General features: G+C 44.4%; 1 protein-coding gene across 4 annotated transcripts in view; it reads right to left on the reverse strand.

Annotated features, from left to right (window-relative positions):
* Positions 1 to 424: 424 nt before the first annotated feature.
* The window catches only part of Eva1a (eva-1 homolog A, regulator of programmed cell death), a 52472-nt gene continuing 34698 nt past the window's right edge, over positions 425 to 18198 (reverse strand). For all 4 annotated transcript variants that reach the window (XM_021164917.3, XM_021164918.3, XM_029478477.2 and 1 more), the window contains exon 3: positions 425 to 1725. In XM_021164917.3, coding sequence (XP_021020576.1) covers positions 1355 to 1725 — 371 coding nt within the window. In that variant the 3' untranslated portion in view covers positions 425 to 1354. The remainder of the gene's footprint in view (positions 1726 to 18198) is intronic.

Genomic DNA, 18198 nt, shown 5'->3' on the forward strand with positions numbered 1-18198 from the left:
CTCAGCCTTCCTGATGCTGCAAACCTCTAATACCGTTCTTCATGTTGTGCGCCCCAACCGTAAAATTCTTTCATTGCTACTTCATAACTGTACCTTTGCTGCTGTTAGGAACTGCTGCCCTGGAGGGTGCTCTCTCATGCTATCACCCAAGTTCAATATGGCAGTCTTTCTCCCATCTTTCCTTTGGGCACGTTTCTCCTCTCCACAGAGGGGTGGGGTCTCTAGCTGATCTCTTGCCTCCAGTTCCTCCATCAGCTTAACAATTACTCAACTACAACCTATCACCTACAACCGGAACCCTTGACTCCAGGGACCTTTTTAAATCCTTAATCCTTCTGGAGTCCTGCAGAGGCCATACTTGCCTGTAACTAAGGTTGTTAACCATAGAGGCTTAGTTGTGACCACACAGACAGGAAGCAAAAGATTTTCATGGAATGTTTATTTTCGATACCATTCTAATTTCGGATTTAATTCTCACCTCTGGCTTCCATTCTTGGAAATCCAAACTATTTTTTTAAACAAAATATTATTTAAATATCATGAGTCTCTGAAGTCATGAGACTTTTCTCTCCAAAAGGAAAGGACACACGGTTTCTATTTTTATGCAGCATTTTCAAATACACATGTCAATATATAGTTTATAGACTACTAAAAAATAAAACCCTTTATCCTCTGAGGTTATTGATGTATCCTAAGTCTCCAATACATCTCATAATACAGTAAGTTCTATTCATCTTCATGAATGAGGTGGGACCTAGACTAAAAGATAGGATTTTAATCCCTGAGGTGTCAGTTAAAATGCAGAGGTTGCCGAGATTTTTTTTTTCGTTTTAAAAATTAGCTTTAAATAATTAGCATGGATCATGCTATCTCAATCAAAACCATTTCCTCTTCACGGAGTCCTTTAGAAAATTACATTTTCTGGGTTACGGTCACCCTGATGCCCCAGCTCTCCAGCTATGAGAAATTTTTTTTTTCCTTTTATAAAGGAATAATAGCACAGGATAAGTCTGCCCAAACTTCTGAGCGCTTCGGAAGGACTTTCAGCTTGTCCAGTCGCTGTCACGTGGTTGGAGAGTCATTCCTCAGCACCTTTCCAAGACCTGAAAGCATTGGGCTGGTGTGCCCAGGTGGCTGTCAAGACCTGAAAGAGTAGATGCCACTGCCTGGGTTGTCTATTTCTCCAGAGGCAAGGATCTAAAGCAAATCCCCTTTCTCCTGGGAAAGCAGGCTGGCGCTATGCACTCTCCAGCCATGTTAACAGAGCTGGTTTCAGCTTTTGCACATCGTCCTTGCCTGCAGAACCCACTCTCTTCCCGGCGATCTGCAGAGGTTCTGGGGTGCACACTGAGCCCTAGTAGTAGCGGTTCAGGCTCCTGGTGCCCGGCACCTCAGGCTGCCCGTTCATCCAGATCTCCCTGATGATTCGTTCGCGCTCCTCCAAGCGCTGTGCGCGCTCCAGCTCCTCTGCAGAGGTGAACACGTTCTTATTCAAAGTCCTCTCGAAGCGGCGGTGTCTGCGCACCGAGAGGTCAGAGGCTGTGTCCTCGCTACCATCCTCGCTGTCGCTGCTGTCGCTGCACTCGCGGTCCTGCAAGCACCTCCTCCGGGGACCTCGCCTGCAGTCCGTGTGGCAGGAGATCCTCATCACCAAGGCGGCCAAGGTCAGGAACAGGCCAATGCACACGCCAGAGACAAAGTACAGAGCGGCTCGCTCAGGGTTTTCTGCAGGAAGAGGAAGAAGAAGGCATCAGACAGGAGTCATGTCTCCATGTAAGGTCAGGGACACAAACCCATACTCTCACCAGGACCCGAACTTAAAGGCAACCAAGACCAGCCTTCCCAGGCACAAATTTCATAACGTTTCCAAACAGCATTATTAGGCCAGCTATCGTGACTTGTGCCTATAAACAATCCTAGCATTTGAGAGACTGAAACAGGAGGATTGCTGGGACATGCAGGCCAGAGTGAGACTGTCTCAAAAAGAGACAAAAGAGAATGGCAAATGGCTCAGTGAATGCAGATTCTTGTCTCCAAGACTCAGGCCCTGAATTCTATTGCTGGAAGACACGTGGTGGGGAGAGTGGGTGGACTCCCTCCTATTGTCCTCTGACCTCTGCACACATGCCGTTGCACAGTGTACCAGAAAACACAAAAATTATTCTAAACTTTAGAATTAAAAAGTTGTACACACACACACACACACTGAAATTAACCAGACCCAAAGGCTACATATGGCAATTTTTCATTTGGAAATAATTTCAAAGTTAAAGTTGAAACAAGAGCGATAATTTCATATACCCTTGTCCCTAACAGATGAGTTGTTAGCCAGTTGTTAATACCAATTCATTCATTCATTCATTCATTCATTCAGTCAGTCAGTCAGTCTCTTTCCCTTCTTTTTCATTTTATCACATTTATTTGTGTGTGTGCGTGTGTGTGTGTCTGTGTGAGTGTGTCAGTGTGTGTGTGTGTGTGTGTGTCTGTGTGAGTGAGTGTGTCAGTGTATGTGTGTGTGTGCGTGTGTGTGTCTGTGTGAGTGTGTCAGTGTGTGTGTGCGTGTGTGTGTGTCTGTGTGAGTGAGTGTGTCAGTGTATGTGTGTGTGTGTGTCTGTGTGAGTGTGTCAGTGTATGTGTGTGTGTGTGTCTGTGTGAGTGAGTGTGTCAGTGTGTGTGTGTGTCTGTGTGAGTGAGTGTGTCAGTGTATGTGTGTGTGTGCGTGTGTGTGTGTCTGTGTGTGTCAGTGTATGTGTGTGTGTGCGTGTGTGTGTGTCTGTGTGAGTGAGTGTGTCAGTGTATGTGTGTGTGTGTCTGTGTGAGTGAGTGTGTCAGTGTATGTGTGTGTGTGTCTGTGTGAGTGAGTGTGTCAGTGTGTGTGTGTGTGCGTGTGTGTGTGTGTGAGTGAGTGTGTGCGTGTGTGTGTCTGTGTGAGTGAGTGTGTCAGTGTGCGTGTGTGTGTCTGTGTGAGTGTGTCAGTGTGCGTGTGTGTGTGTGTCTGTGTGAGTGAGTGTGTCAGTGTGTGTGTGTGTGTGTGTGTGTGTGTGTGTGTGTGTGTTCGCGCATATCAAGTCCAGAGTGTCCTTCAGGCATTGTCTGCTCTCCTGCTCTTTCTTGTTGGCCTAGAACACGTAAAGAAGAGTAGGCCAGGTGACTTGGACACTCTGCCTCATCATGCTGGGATTACAAGTTCATACCACTATGTCAGTGTTGGGGGGATCAGATTCACACCCTTGTGCTTCTAAGGCAAGTACTTTACTGACTAAGTTGTCTTCCAGGCCCTAGTAACTTGTTTCTACAAAATATGGCAAAAGGAATAGATGATTCTAAGGTGAAGTTACATACAGCTTCAATACCCATCCCTCCGATATTCTCCCCACCCCGACCGCTCACTAAGATGGAGTCAGCTGCTGTGGGTAAGTTGTTCCTATAGAGTCCAGGTATCACAGGGCCAACCATGGCCTCCAGCGCACAGCCTTCAAAGGACTGAAGTTGCCAACAGCCATGTGGGTGAGTTTGGAAGAATCGACGGCAGGATGGAGCTTGAGGTGAGGTGATGCAAGCTTGGCTTTCCAGCAGCTTTCTGAACTAAACTAACTAAACTAAGCTAAACTAAACTAAAGAGCTACATTGTTTATCCCTGAATTAACCAGCTCAGTTAAGCTACACGTGGCTTTATGAACCACTGAAACTGGGTATGTGAGCAATTTTTTAGGATTTATTCATATGTACATTTATGTGTTTGGGGTCATATGTATGTGAGTGCATGTACCCTAGGAGGCCAGAGGCCACAGGCCATTGGGTCCCTAGAGCTGCAGTTACAGGTGGACAGGAACACCTGCTGTGGATGCTGAGAACTGAACTCAGGTCCTCCACCAAAGCAGTACCTGCTCTTAATTGCTAGGACATCTCTCTAGCCATCTGTGCTGTTTCGGGACCCTCAATGTGGGATAATTAGTATACAGCCATAGGTAACTCACACAATCCATAGCACATCTCAATGCATTAAGGAATAACCTCATTAGACATCTCTCTAGCCATCTGTGCTGTTTCGGGACCCTCAATGTGGGATAATTAGTATACAGCCATAGGTAACTCACACAATCCATAGCACATCTCAATGCATTAAGGAATAACCTCATTAAGTTCACTGCAAGAGGAGGCAGGCCTGAGGTGCTTGGCTAGAGAAGGATATCGTTGTTCTATTGATGAGGTGTGTGCTCGGTGAGGCCCTCAGTGACCCTAGTGGTATGCACTCAACCGAGTGAGAATCGTTGGGAAAACAGAGCAGTTGTCCTTTTTGTGAAGACATGTCTGGCCAAGGTCATAGGCATTGGTCAAACTGAGACAACCTACATACACATCAGCAAACCCATTTTCCATAGTCTATAAGCACTTGGAACGTGAATCAACATGTTATCTTGGGGCATCAAATAGTAGAAGTGGGATCACAGATGACATGGGATAGTTAGCTTTGTAAATTTAAAGCTCAGAATGGTGTTGTCTTAGTCAGGGTTTCTATTCCTGCATAAACATCATGACCAAGAAGCAAGTTGGGGAGGAAAGGGTTTATTTGGCTTACACTTCCATGCTGCTGTTCATCACCAAAGGAAGTCAGGACTGGAACTCAAACAGGTCAGAAAGCAGGAGCTGATGCAGAGGCCATGGAGGGATGTTCTTTACTGGCTTGCCTCCCCTGGCTTGCTCAGCCTACTCTCTTATAGAACCCAAGACTACCAGCCCAGGGATAGTCCCACCCACAAGGGGCCTTTCCCCCTTGATCACTAATTGAGAAAATGCCTTACAGTTGGATCTCATGGAGGCATTTCCTCAACTGAAGCTCCTTTCTCTGTGATAACTCCAGCTGTGTCAAGTTGACACAAAATTAGCCAGTACAGGTGTCATAGATTTGTATTTCAGCACTCTGGGAGTAGAGGCAGGAGGATCAGGAGTAAGTTCATCATTCCCAGCTACTGAGTTCTAGGCCAGCTTGAGCGACATGGGACATGGGACATGGGACCCGATCTGGGTGAGGGGGTGTATTTCTTCGTGAGATATTCAGATCTGTGTGTTCATGGGAATAACATGCTCTGTAGAACAGACCCATAAAGTTCATTAAGTTGTTTATTGTTTGCCTTTAAACTGTTTCTCATATTTTTACATGTCAGTGATTTAAAGATAGGGCTGGCAAGCTGTCTCAGCAGGTAATGGCACTTGCTGAGCAATCCTGGAAAACGGAATCCTTAGAATGCACATAAAGTAAGAAAACAGACAACAGGCCCCTGGAGCACGATGTTCTCTCCTTCACTCTCCTTCATGGACTCTGTAAGGTGAACAGCCATGTTCTACCACGGCTTCCCACTGTGGCTGACCAAAACCTTGGAAATGATAAACCAAAAGAAATCCTCCAGCCTTGACATTGTTCCTTCTATTGGTCACAACAATGAAAAATTATATCACTGGGTATGAGAAAAACATAATTTCTGAGGCAAGGGTTGATGGCTGTGGTGAGTTGTTAGCCATGTGGAGATCAGAAAAAGTGTTCTAGAGGTGTCCAGATGGGCACGATGCATAGCTGTGTGGGAGACCATGAGATGTCGACCTTGCAGAGAAGCACTAAGCTACCCAATCTCTAGATTTTGCAAATCCTGTTTTTTTTTTTTTTTTACTTCTGTGATAAACAAAACAAAACAAATGGACAAGGGCAACTTAGAGAGGGAAAGTTGAAAGAAGTCAGGGCGAGAACTCAATGGGGCAGGAGCCTGAGGTCAGGAGCATAAGCCAAGGCTGTGGAGGAGTGCTACTTTCTGGCTTTGCACACATGCCCCTGCCTCCAGACTGCCAAGCTTGCTTTCTTATCCAACCCAAGACCACCTGCCCAGGGGAGGCACCAGCCACAGGGGGGCTAGCTCCCACAGTCAAGAAAATGCTACACAGACTTGCCTACAGGTCAATCTGATGGAGGTAGTTCCTCCATCAGATATGTCTAGGATAATGTCAAACTGACAAAACCAGCAAGCACATCTATGATGAGTTCATTTTCACCTAATGACAATTGGTTATCTAGTGTCAGCTCGAGACAAGCCTGACTCTGAGACTCACTGATAGTGGGCCCGAGTAAAGGCAGAAAATCATTAAGCTCTCTGATATATGGTATATGACTTGGGACATAAGAACCTGCCATGAGGTTAAACCCCATGATTCGTCTTTCCATTGTGTAGCAGGAGGAAGGCGCTCCCCTCAATTAGTCACCTCAGCCTGGAACCTCGAGTCCCGCTGCATATGATAAAATACAGATGGAGAGACTCAATAGGTAAAGTGTTCACTGCTATACAAGCCTAAGGATCTGAGTTTGTGTTCCTGTCACCTGTAACAGTTGAAGTGTGGGCACATGACTGTAACCCCAGACCTGGAGAGGCCCTGACAGGCAGGTCCCAGGGACTCACTTTACAGACAGCCGAACCAAATCAGTGAGTTCAACAGGAGACCCAGTCTCAAAAAATAAGAGGGAGACACTTATAGAGGAAGATTTCAACCTCTGGCCTTCACATGTGCAACAGGAAGAGAGAAGAAGAGAGAGAGAGGGAGAGAGAGAGACAGAGACAGAGAGACAGAGAGAGACAGAGACAGAGACAGAGAGACAGAGAACGGGAATGGAGCAAATGGGCCACATGGGCAGCATGCAGGAGCAGATGTAGAGACAGACCTGCAGTGCCTTGAGTCTGGGCTCAGGGGAAGAATCTCTGAAAGGCAAGAGAGGCTCAAATCAGGTGACCTTAACAGACCTCATTCCAGTGATAATTCAAAAGTGTATCGCTGGGAAAAAAAACAAAAAACAAAATGAAAATCTATTTGCTGGAAAATGGGTTCTGTTCTTTACCAGAATCAAACCTCCCCAGGGGCCATGTCCTGGCTTGGCTGCTGCTCTCTGTGCAGAGAGATCCAGCCGTCCCTTCTTCTAAAGCAGGCTTGACTCAGCTCCAAACACCCGCCCCCAGGGGCTACCAGCATTGATTTTTCTGCCACTGTCTGCACAGGACTGAAATAAGGTCATTATACCTGAGGTGACAGCTTGTCAGGAAGCCCAGAGTCCTTCCTCTTCCCATACAACCACCAGGGCCCCTTAGGCCACTGAGCCTGCCTGTATTGCTATGAGTCTAAGAGAGCCTGGCTCTGGCTGTGAGCGTTGCTCTAGGGTAAACCATCTTTACAGTAGGAAAGTGTACATTACAGATGGTTCTTTAAATATATACATATACTGCCGTTTTACATAAAATGTGTGTGTGAGTGTGTGTGTGTGTGTGTGTGTGTGTGTTTAGATAGGGTCTTGTGTCTTGAGTAGGCCAGGCTGGTTTTGAAATTCTGATCCTCTTACCTCCAATTCCTAAGAACTGAGGTCATAGGCATGCAGCACGCCAGCCTCATAGATGGCTATAACAACCAATTTCAATGCCTTTGACAGACATTTTCTTGGTTCTCCCCATGCTGTACTTAATAGAGAAGTCACCTGTGGTTGACATTGTGTTCACCTGCCCTAGCCCCACCACGGCCCGAAGCTTCTCACTGAAGGTGTCCTTTCCCCTTCCACACCTGAACTGTAAGTATCACAATGAGCTATCATCAAGTGCAGAAATGGCCAGGGTGTAAAATAAGATGCTGACAGTTGGGAGGCAAGAGCTCCTTGGGACTAACACATCCTCTCAAGTCATTTCAAGTGCTTAGTTTCCTGCATGCTTCTGTGAGATGAACCTACACATACATACATACATACATACATGTGCAACTGGAGGTCCACAGTTGACATCCAGTCTTCCTCAGTTGCTGTCTACCTTATTTTTGAGGCAAGGCCTCTCAACTCAGACTTGCCTTTATGGCTAATCTAGCTAGCAAGCTTGCTCCTGGCATATCCGGTCTCCACCTTCCCAGCACTGGAATTACAGGCTGCCACATCCACATGCCATTGAAAAGGGTGCAGGGTACCTAAATACAAAACTCTGATTCAAAGAGTCCACACTGAGAGGCTAGAAATACGCTTGGAGTAGTGTAGGGGAATCTACATGGCTGCTCTGGCCAGCCTGGTATAGAGCAAACTCCAGGTAAAGAAAAGCTTGAGCCCAGGTGTGGTGGTACACACCTTTAATCCCAGCACTCAGGAGACAGAGACGTGCAGAACTCTGAGTTCTAGTCAGTCAATTCTGTTCAGTCAGATGAGTTCAGTGCAGGGCAGCAGAAACAGTAGAAGCCAGAGAATAAGAAAGGGCCAAAAGGTTAAAACAAACTCCCAGAGTTAGGGGACAAGAACAATTCAGTGAGAAGCCAAGAGAAGCCAGACTGAATCAGTCAGCTTGGAGAGGAATTTTAGCCAGAGTATGAGTTGAACCAGCCAGCAGAGTTCAGAAAGAGCTACAAAGGGTGAGTTTACTCAGCCATAAGCCGCTGAGAAGACAATTATATCAGGCAAATAAAAGTTACTTTTACAGAATAGATTAACTTTAAAGACCTCTGGAGAGTTCAGGTCACTAATGCAGTCAACTGAATCTAATTCTCCTCATGTCTTGGGAGACTTACTTCCACTCACTATTGTAGAGAGAATCTCTTATAAACAACACCTGCCAAGAAAAAAGCTTATGGTCAATGAGCTGAGGAAGAAAGTAGGAGGTGGAACATTGGGCAGGGAGAGAGAATTCTGGGAAATAGTCAGAGGCAGGAGAGATTAGAGCTGTAACTCTGAGGAGATGGAGATAAACCAGAAGGTAGCTGGACTCAGGATAAAATGAAGGAGAGATTCACTCCAGGAACTCTGAGGAGACAGACATAAGAAGATGAGAGGAAGGCAGCCCTGTAACTGAATCCAGATTAGAATAAAGGGGATAATAAGTTAAGAGCAGGTCAGAGAACAAGCTTAAGTGTGTGACCTAGGTACTTATTAATAAATAATTAGTCTCAGATTTGTCATTCTGGGAGCAGAGGCTGGGAGGAAAAATGTTTTTGTTTTTTGTTTTTACACACTACAAGTCCATGGTCTCAGACCATGAGTTTTGACACACTCACATTGGCAATATGCTCCAACACTGAGCAGACACAGTGTGAGAACTTAGAGAAGTCCTTCACTTTCCAATCCCAACACAAGTGGAATCACTTTGGACCCCCTTGTAGTCTTAATGTGAAATTATCCTCCAGGCTCATTTCTGAACAGTTAGTTCCCAGCTGGTGTTGCTCTTTGGAGGAGTTAGGAAACTTTTAAGAGGTGGAATCCAGCTGAAGGAAGTGTGTCACAGGATGGGTGGGACTGCAGATGGATAGCCCTGCCCCATATCCTGTGCTCTCTGTTCTCTGATCGTTCACGATGTGGCGAGTCAGCTACAGATTCTCATCACCATGAATTCTGTAACATGATAAACTTAACCCCTTGAATCTGAGCCAAAACAAATCTTTCCTCTCTCACGTTGCTTCTTACCAGGCATTTGCTCACAGCCGAAGAAAAGAAACTAAGATAACCTTTTCCCAACACTGGACTCAAACAATGTTCACAGGCATAGACAAAAACACATATTGCACAATCAGGCACATACACTCTCAGGGATGGGAGGGAGGAAAGAAGGGAGAGATAGAGGGAGGGATGAAAACAGGAAGGAAAGGGGAGAGTCAAAGAGGGAGGTTGATAGGTGATAGAGAGATGACAGGTAATAAGTAGATAAGTTGGAAGAAAGATAGATGGGTGGTGGATAGGAGATAGAAGATAGACAAGAAAACAGGTGGATAGATAGACAGGCAGGCAGACAGACAGACAGACAGACAGAGCTCCCATTTACTGAATCTTTGCCAGGATCGGGAAAAATGTCTTTGTGTTCATCTTCTCCCTTTAAACTTTAGCACACGTTAGGACAGTGGGTAAGTACTAGTACCCATGATTAAACCATCAAGACTGGGGTGATCCACGTCCTCATGTGTGTTGAGACAGAAAGTCATACTTGAGATGAAGGATAGGAAAACACTCATTCTGACTTGCATGCCCTGCCTTTACCGACTTGCTACACAGCCCTAACTTTTATTGTATTTGGTTTGTCTGTTTATGAGATAGCATTTTGCCATGTATCCCAGACTGGACCTAAAATCTTGCTCCTTCTGCATCCGGTTCCTGGGTGCTGAGATTATAGCCATAGACCAACATGGGCTTCATTTTGGAAACTGCTATTCTCATTTTAGCCTAACTAGTTTTTCTCAGACATAAGAAAACACTTTCTTTTACGTGCAGCATCCCAGATCCAGACTCCAAGAGAAGTTCAGCAAAAAAGCAAGCAGACGGAGCAAAGGACTCACTGGGTAGCAAGAGGATGCTTCAAGGCAGACTTCCCGAGCTACTGTAATTTGAGTCATGCTAACTCACCTTTTTGCCTACATCACTGGAGTTCTAGACTGTTTGTTTTTATGCTCCTCTAACACTTCCTGCTTCAGGTCACTTCCCCCTTGGCCAATGACCCTCTCTGGGCTTGACCACAGTCAGACATCTGTTAATTACCCAGGAAGCAGGGTGAAGAGGGCTTTTGTCATTGTTTTCCTTTAATAAATAAAAATAAATGTATTACTCTATCTTGTTTCCTGCAGGGTCATTGTTTCCATGGGCAGGAAGAGGCCCTTTGGGGAGGTCCCGAGGCTGATTTCATTTGCATGGTGGGAAGTCAGAGTATGCCCAGAAACCTGTAGGAAGGCACAGCCACACCAGACCCGGCCTGGTCAGCTGGTCTCCGAGCCATCGCACCATGTTCACTCTGCCTGAGGTTTCTTGCACGCCTTGAAGTATTCAATCTTTAAAGGTGAAGGAAATGTGCTTATGAAATGGGCTCTCTTTAAAAAGATCAGCAGGGTCGTGTGAATGAAGGAAGAAGAACTAAGCAGAATCTCGTCCCTGAGCATCACCATACCAATGGCTCTTTGTGGGATTTTTGTCCCACACCATAGGAAAGGACAGCCTTCCAGCAACACTCCAGGCCTCTCTGCAATGCTGGGGGAAGGTTTCCCTCAGCCTCTCCCATTCCTGCCTTGTCCTGCTTGGGAACAAGGGATACTGTAGAATCTGTCCCTGCTGGGCCAGTCTGCCTTCTGCTCCTTTGGCCCCTTTCGCCTTCTCCCAGCATCCCCTAGGCAGTAAGCACACACCACAAGGAAGCTTCCACCTCCCCAGCGCTTATCCAGTCTGCAGCGCACTTTTCTCTCTTCTCGGTGTACTCCTTTGCTCTTAGTAACCCGATGCAGACCAGAATCTCCTGGCAAGACAGAAGTTAAACTGAAGAATTGCCCAGATCAGTCTGGCCTCTGGCCGTATCTGTGAGGCATTTTATCAATTGCTATTTGATTCCGGAGGGTTCAGCCCACCAAGGGAGATGCCACCCCTGATCAGGTGGGCCTGGGCTAAATAAGAAAGGAAGCTGAGCAGGACAGGGGAGGCAAGCCGGTAAGCAGCACTCCTCCATGGTCTCCAGGTTCTGCCTCTGGATTCCCTCAAAGATGGGCTGTAGCCTATAAGATGAAATAAACTCTTTGCTCCTCCTAGGTGCTTTTGGGCATGGCTTTTTATCACAGCAACAGAAAGAAAACTAACTACCCAGGGGCCCAAGAGAGGAAGGGTGAAGACACTGGTGCTTTACCCCTGCTAAGACTAAGACAGCACTTTATGTATTCCTACTATAACCAGCTACACAGCCATTACCTTCTCCATATGACGGTGAGAAATTTGAGGGCAAAATTCATGAGTCACTTTGGGGTCTCAGAACCTAGTTCATGTGTTTATCATAAATATGATGAATAAGTTAAATCGTGAATGATATTTAAATTAAATCATGACTATAAACGCTAAAAGTTCAATTAATACATTCATTATATGTCCATAAGTTTATTATATGTATGAGTGTGTGAATGTGTCTATATATGTATATTATTAGTTAGCTTTTTGTCTCAGTCACCAAAATATCTAAGCCAGACAATTTAACCATTTATTTGGCTCAGAGTTTCAGAACCAAGGTTGACATCTTGACACAATCTGGAATTATCTGAGGAGAGAATCACAAAGAGAGACCATCTAGAGATCAGGTCGTCCTGTAGAGGATTGTCTTGCTGGTCTTAATAGATGGTAGAAGCTCAAGCCCACTGTGGGTAGCACCATTCCCTGGGCTTGGGTCCTAGACTGATTAATAGAAGGAAGAGTGAGCAGAGCACTAGGTATTCGTGTATTCATTTATCTCTGCTCTTGACATTGGATATGATATGTGCTAACTGCTTCAAGTTACTGCCTTGACTTCCTGAAATGATTGGCTATAATCTGCAACTGTAAGCTAAGCAAAACTTTTCTTTCTTTTTTAAAGTTGCTTTAGTCAGGGATTTTATCACAGCAACAGAAATGAATCAGAGACACATAGGATTGGATCCATGGTCACTTAGCTCCCGCACTTGGATTGATATCATGGCAGTGGCAGACAGGAAGTAGTCAGGAAGACAAGAAGAGGCTAGGGAAAAGGGATCTATAAGATCTATAAGAACCCCTTACTCTACTAACTAGGCTCCACTTCCTAAATGGTCCAGAAACTGCCAAAACCACCACCCCCATTCAGTGAGCCCATTACACATAGCCTTTTGAGAGGTACTTTATATCCAAACAGTGTGTGTTATATCATGCAAGTATTTGTATATATGAATGTATATATGATGGAATAACATTAGAAGAATAGGAAATGAGGCCAGCAAGATATCTCAGTGGGTGCCGAAGCTGGCTGCCAAGCCTGGCAACCTGAATTTGATCCTCAGGACCAACACAGTGAAGAAGAACCAACTCCTACAGGCTACGCTCTGATAGCCACATGCACACCATGGCCTGTGCATGCACACACAGCCACAAATCCATACATATACATACAAATAAGTACATAAAGATGACTTTTTAAAAAAAGCAGTAACTGAAAAAAATATGTTAAAGAAACTAACATCAACCTAACAACATGAACAAAGCTATACAATAGACAGGGAAGGGGACTATTGCCTTTTTACTGATAAACACATGTACATATTTATTTGTGTTTACTTGGCTCTAGTCAGGGTACACAAATGATGTATATATTTTTCTGAGTACATTTCGTACACCGTATACATTACTCTTAGTTCCACATCCTTCTTTTTTCTTTTTTTTTGTTTTATTATTATTATTATTATTATTATTATTATTATTATTATTGGGTATTTATTTCATTTACATTTTCAATGCGATCCCAAAAGTCCCCCACACCCTCCCACACCCACTCCCCCTCCACATTCTTATTTAAGCCTCAGTTAACCACAGCTACAGTAGTAGCTCAGCTAGTGGAAGTGATGTACCACCATTTACAAAAAGGGCTTCTTGTCTTCAGATATTTAGTTGGTTGAAAAAATTATTTAAGAAAAAAAATAGCAATAATAAGTACTGAAGCGATTTCTCAGTTTTTAAGAGCACTGGCCACTCTCTCTTCCAGGGGATCCAGATTCAATTATTCAATTCCCAGTATCCTCATGGCAGCTCACAACCATCTGTATCTTTGGTTCCAGGGATCTGACAGCCTCTTCTGGCCTCCTTGGGCACCAGGCATGCACATGATGCATATACGTGATGCATGCAGGTAAAATGCCCGTACACACAGAAAATACAATAATGACGGTAAGACTGTCTCTGCATGTAGTGCTGCGTCCTTGTTTGCTCATTTGTTGTCTACTGCCTTCAAGGATTCTTAGGAAATTGTGTCAAGCAGGCTGAACATCATGCTACCTCGTGTGTACTGCCAAGTGGACTCTCAAAGTTGGCCCTTGGCCGCACATGAAAGCAAACCCTCTGTCATCAAATTGCTCCTAGAAGGGAGACTCCAACTGTGGATCCAAGGCCCTCATATGGGCTCCTCAGGCATGCATACACATGCTCACACACACACACACACACACACACACACACACACTTAAATATAATAAGTCTTTTTTAAGTTTAAAAATAAAGAATAAAATCTTTTGGAAAATCTTATAAATATACCATTCACTTAAAGGAGACTTGCTTTATTCTACAGTCTTAACGAGCCAACAGTGCTTTGGAATCTCTCAGCAGCTAAGGGCAGGAAGTCCTCCTTTCTGACAGTAGTAACAGAAACCAGAAACCAGAACATGTTCTCCCATATTTAAATTTGTGACTGGCTCAGTTGAGCTGTGGAAGTCTAAGGCCCTCTACTAATGAAAGACCACCTCCTCCACAGGAAGCTCGTGAGAAACTCCATGAAGATTCTGGCCAACTACTGCACAGTCAACATAGCTGGATCTGCAGGCTAGTGGTTAAATAAAAACTGTAAGGTGGGTGGGCTAGAGGATTGGCTCAGTTAATAAAATGTCTGCGGTATAAGCATGGGGACCTGAATTCAATCTCCAGCATCCATGTAACAGTAAGTAGCGGGGCATGGTGATAAATGCCTATTCTCTCAGTCCTGTAGTGATGGAGGTAGGCAGATATTTGGAGTTCTTCCAAGCAAACTGGACAGTTCTAGATCCAATGAGAGGCCCTGTTTCAAAACATCAGGTAAAGGGCAATAGTGAAAGACACAAGACATTTACTTCTGGCCTCCACACATGCATAGCATGAACATGTACAGACACTCATACATACATGCTCACACTAATACATACATGTACTTGCACCACACACATGTTTAATAGAAAAAAATATAAGACAGGTGTAGTGGAGCTTGCCTACAATCTTAGGAATTGAGAGGTTCAGGCACTGCTACATGAGACCCTGTTTTAAAAAGAAAACCAAAGTATCACACACACACACACACACCTACCTTTAATGATCCACCAAAACCTCTTTACTAAAATACTACTATATGTAAAAGCAAATGACAAATTAGAAAAGAGTATTTGTTATATGATCAGAAAAGCGGGATCAATATATAAAGAAAAGCATTAAGAAAATAAGCAGCAGTGCTGCAGAGGGAGTGCAACAGTTAAGACACCAGCTGCTCTTCCAGAGGATCAGAGTTCAATTCCCAGCACCCACCAAACAGCTCACAATCATCTGTAGGTCCAGTTCCAGGGTATCTCATGCCCTGCCCCAATCTCCTCAAGGGTGGTATACATACATACAGGCAAGCAAAACATCCAAACACACAAATAAAAAACAAATATTAAGAAAAAAATCAACTAACAGAGAAACTTTGGAAAGGATCCGAGCACAGAAAAAGCAATAGGCATGGTTCTTTGACCTACAAAAAATGTCCCCCTAACAGGAACTGGAACACTGTGGGCTACAAGCTACAGTTGGCAGGACTCCTGCATTTATACACAAAGTTTCACTGAAAGGCAGGCGTGTCTGTCCAGATATAAAGCCTTTGTCTGCTTTTGGTTTACAGTGGAGTTAAACTGGTAGAACCTAGGCTGGACCACAAAGCTGAAAACACTCTCTGGCAGTTTATAGAAAAACAGAGTTTGCTGGCCTCTGGCCTACAGAAATTAAATTATATTTAGAAAGCCTTTTTCTCTTCTCTTCTCTTCTCTTCTCTTCTCTTCTCTTCTCTTCTCTTCTTTTCTTATGATATATATATATATATATATATATAATATATATATATATGAGTACACTGTAGCTGTCTTCAGACACACCAGAAGAGGGTATCGGATCCCCATTACAGGTGGTTGTGAGCCACCATGTGGTTGCTGGCAATTGAACTCAGGACCGCTGGAAGAGCACTTAACCACTGAGCCATCTCTCCAGCCCTTTCATCTATCAGATTGTCAAAACTCCAAAAACAATAGAAAACGCTGTTCTGGGGCTTTGCATATATCTCTTTATAAATGGGTGAATTAGAAAAGCCCTCTAGGTGGCAACTTGGTGACATTTGTCCTTGGAATGTGGATGGGACATGATCCAGCCATGTACTTTGGGAAACCAATTCTGGAAATGCACTGGATTGGGTATGCCGCGGTTACTCACCACTGCTCTGAGAAAGATCTGAGCATTCCCACTAGCTATTGGCAAAGGGCAGGGCTATGGAGACGTTAGCAATTGCCTAACAGAACAAGGAAGGTTCTCCACACTGACCTGCAGTGTCTCTGGGTCATAATGCTTAGCGGGAAAAGCTCAGGGCAGACAGTGTATTTGATTCACTACCAGCCAGGACATACCAAAGCCTGGATGGAGTGGACAGCTTTGATATTAGACTTCTTTCTATGACTTTTCACAGGGTGCTAAGGAGAAATATGAGAGAGGACAAGACGGGCCCAATGTGTGCTGTGCTGATGAAAGCAGATAGACAGTGACCAGCAGGAAACTCACTGAAAAGGTAACTTTAAAGGAAAACCCTGGAAGGAAGGAGGCCTGCCTGAGCCAGGCACATGCACTAAATAACCCAATAATTAAGTTAAAAATGAGTAATTATTCCATTTATTCTTTCTAATGACCCTATTAGGAATTATTAATGAGGCTATTATTATTAATGGTATTACCCTATTTATAAAGCATTGTATTCTGGTTAATGAGTTGCTTGCAAATGGTTAAGATAGGAAATGTTAATTCCCTCAATACAAGTACTGAGACAGAAGGAATAAAACACGAGTCAAGGAATCACAGTGTCTTAGGGTTTTACTGCTGTGAACAGACACCATGACCAAGGCAACTCTTATAATGACAACATTTAATTGGGGCTGGCTTACAGGTTCATAGGTTCCATCCATTATCATCAAGGCAGGAACATGGCAGCATCCAGGCAGGCATGGTGCAGGAGGAGCTGAGAGTTCTACATCTTCATCTGAAAGCTGCTAGCAGAATACTGGCTTCCAGGCAGCTAAGATGAGGGTCTTAAAGCCCACACCCAGAGTGAAACACCTACTCCAACAAGGCCACACCTACTCCAACAGGGCCACACCTCTTAATTGTGTCACTACCTGCGCCAAGCATATAAAAACCATAACACATGAATGAGTTAGAGAACTCCACAGCCTCGCTAGATGGCCAAGATTTTACACCACCTATAGCTTTAAAATAGCAGTAATAGTTAAAGCATACAAAGCATTTGGATTATTTTGGTATGTGTATGTGCAAGTGACATGTGCCTGTGTGTATGCCTGCTCACATACATGTGCACACATTCATGTAGAGGGAAGTCAGAGGTTAACATCTAGTGGTGTCTTCCTTGATGGCCCCACCTAGCATTATCAAGTCAGTGTCTGTCCCTTGAGCTCAGAACTCGCTCATTTGGCTGGTCTAGCACTCCAGCCAGCTCAGAGTCCTCTGTCTCTACCTCCCATGTGCTGGAATTCCAGGCAGGCTACCACACTCACTGGTACTTATGTGGGTGATAGGATCTGAACTCCAATCCTCACCCCTGCATAGAGATCTCAAGACAGCATCAAAATAAATCCAACTGCATGTTCATGCCAGCACTAGAGACAGATCATTTTACTACAGAAATACAGATCCAGTAGAATCAGAGGCAGGAAGATGGTGAACAATACCATTATGGTAATTTCAGCAAATAGAAGATGGAGTTCAAACCACGTCAGTGATGGGGGACATAGGGCTTGAGGGGGAACACAATAAAAGAGTAGAAGGCATAAACAGACAGATGTCTGTGAAGAAGACATGTCTACAGGTAAAAATCTTATTTCTGAGTTATGTACATAGGAGTCTAGTCTAGGCTGAGCTCAGAAGGCTGTGGAGCTCAAGAAGACAGAAAAATGGGAATTATCTAACGTATATATTCCAATCCAATACTATTCTTACAGAATACAGCTAAGCAGGTTGGGGATGGGGCTCAGTCTGTAAATCACTTGCCTTGCAAGCACAAGGACCTGAGTGTGATTCCTAGAACCCACATTAAAAAAAAAAGTTCAAGGATGGGTATGGGTGCTTGTAATCCCAGGACCTAGAAGGTGGAGGCAGGCTGATTCCTGAGGCTTACTGGACAGTCAGCTTGGCCCTACTCGGTCTTTCCAGACCAGAAAGAAACCCTGTACACCCCCAAAAAATCACACATTACCTGTGAATGACAGCTGAAGCTGTCCTCTGGACATGTATGCACATATACACACAGTACCACACACAAACAACATACAAAAAGTATAGCTAATTAAAATAATATAAAAAGTACCCAGACATCTACTCGATCCTAGCACTCACATACAAATTATAGCAGAACACAGTCCCAT

Source organism: Mus caroli, unplaced genomic scaffold (assembly GCF_978045245.1).
Source record: "Mus caroli unplaced genomic scaffold, Mus_caroli_1 scaffold_7, whole genome shotgun sequence".
NCBI lineage: Eukaryota > Metazoa > Chordata > Mammalia > Rodentia > Muridae > Mus > Mus caroli.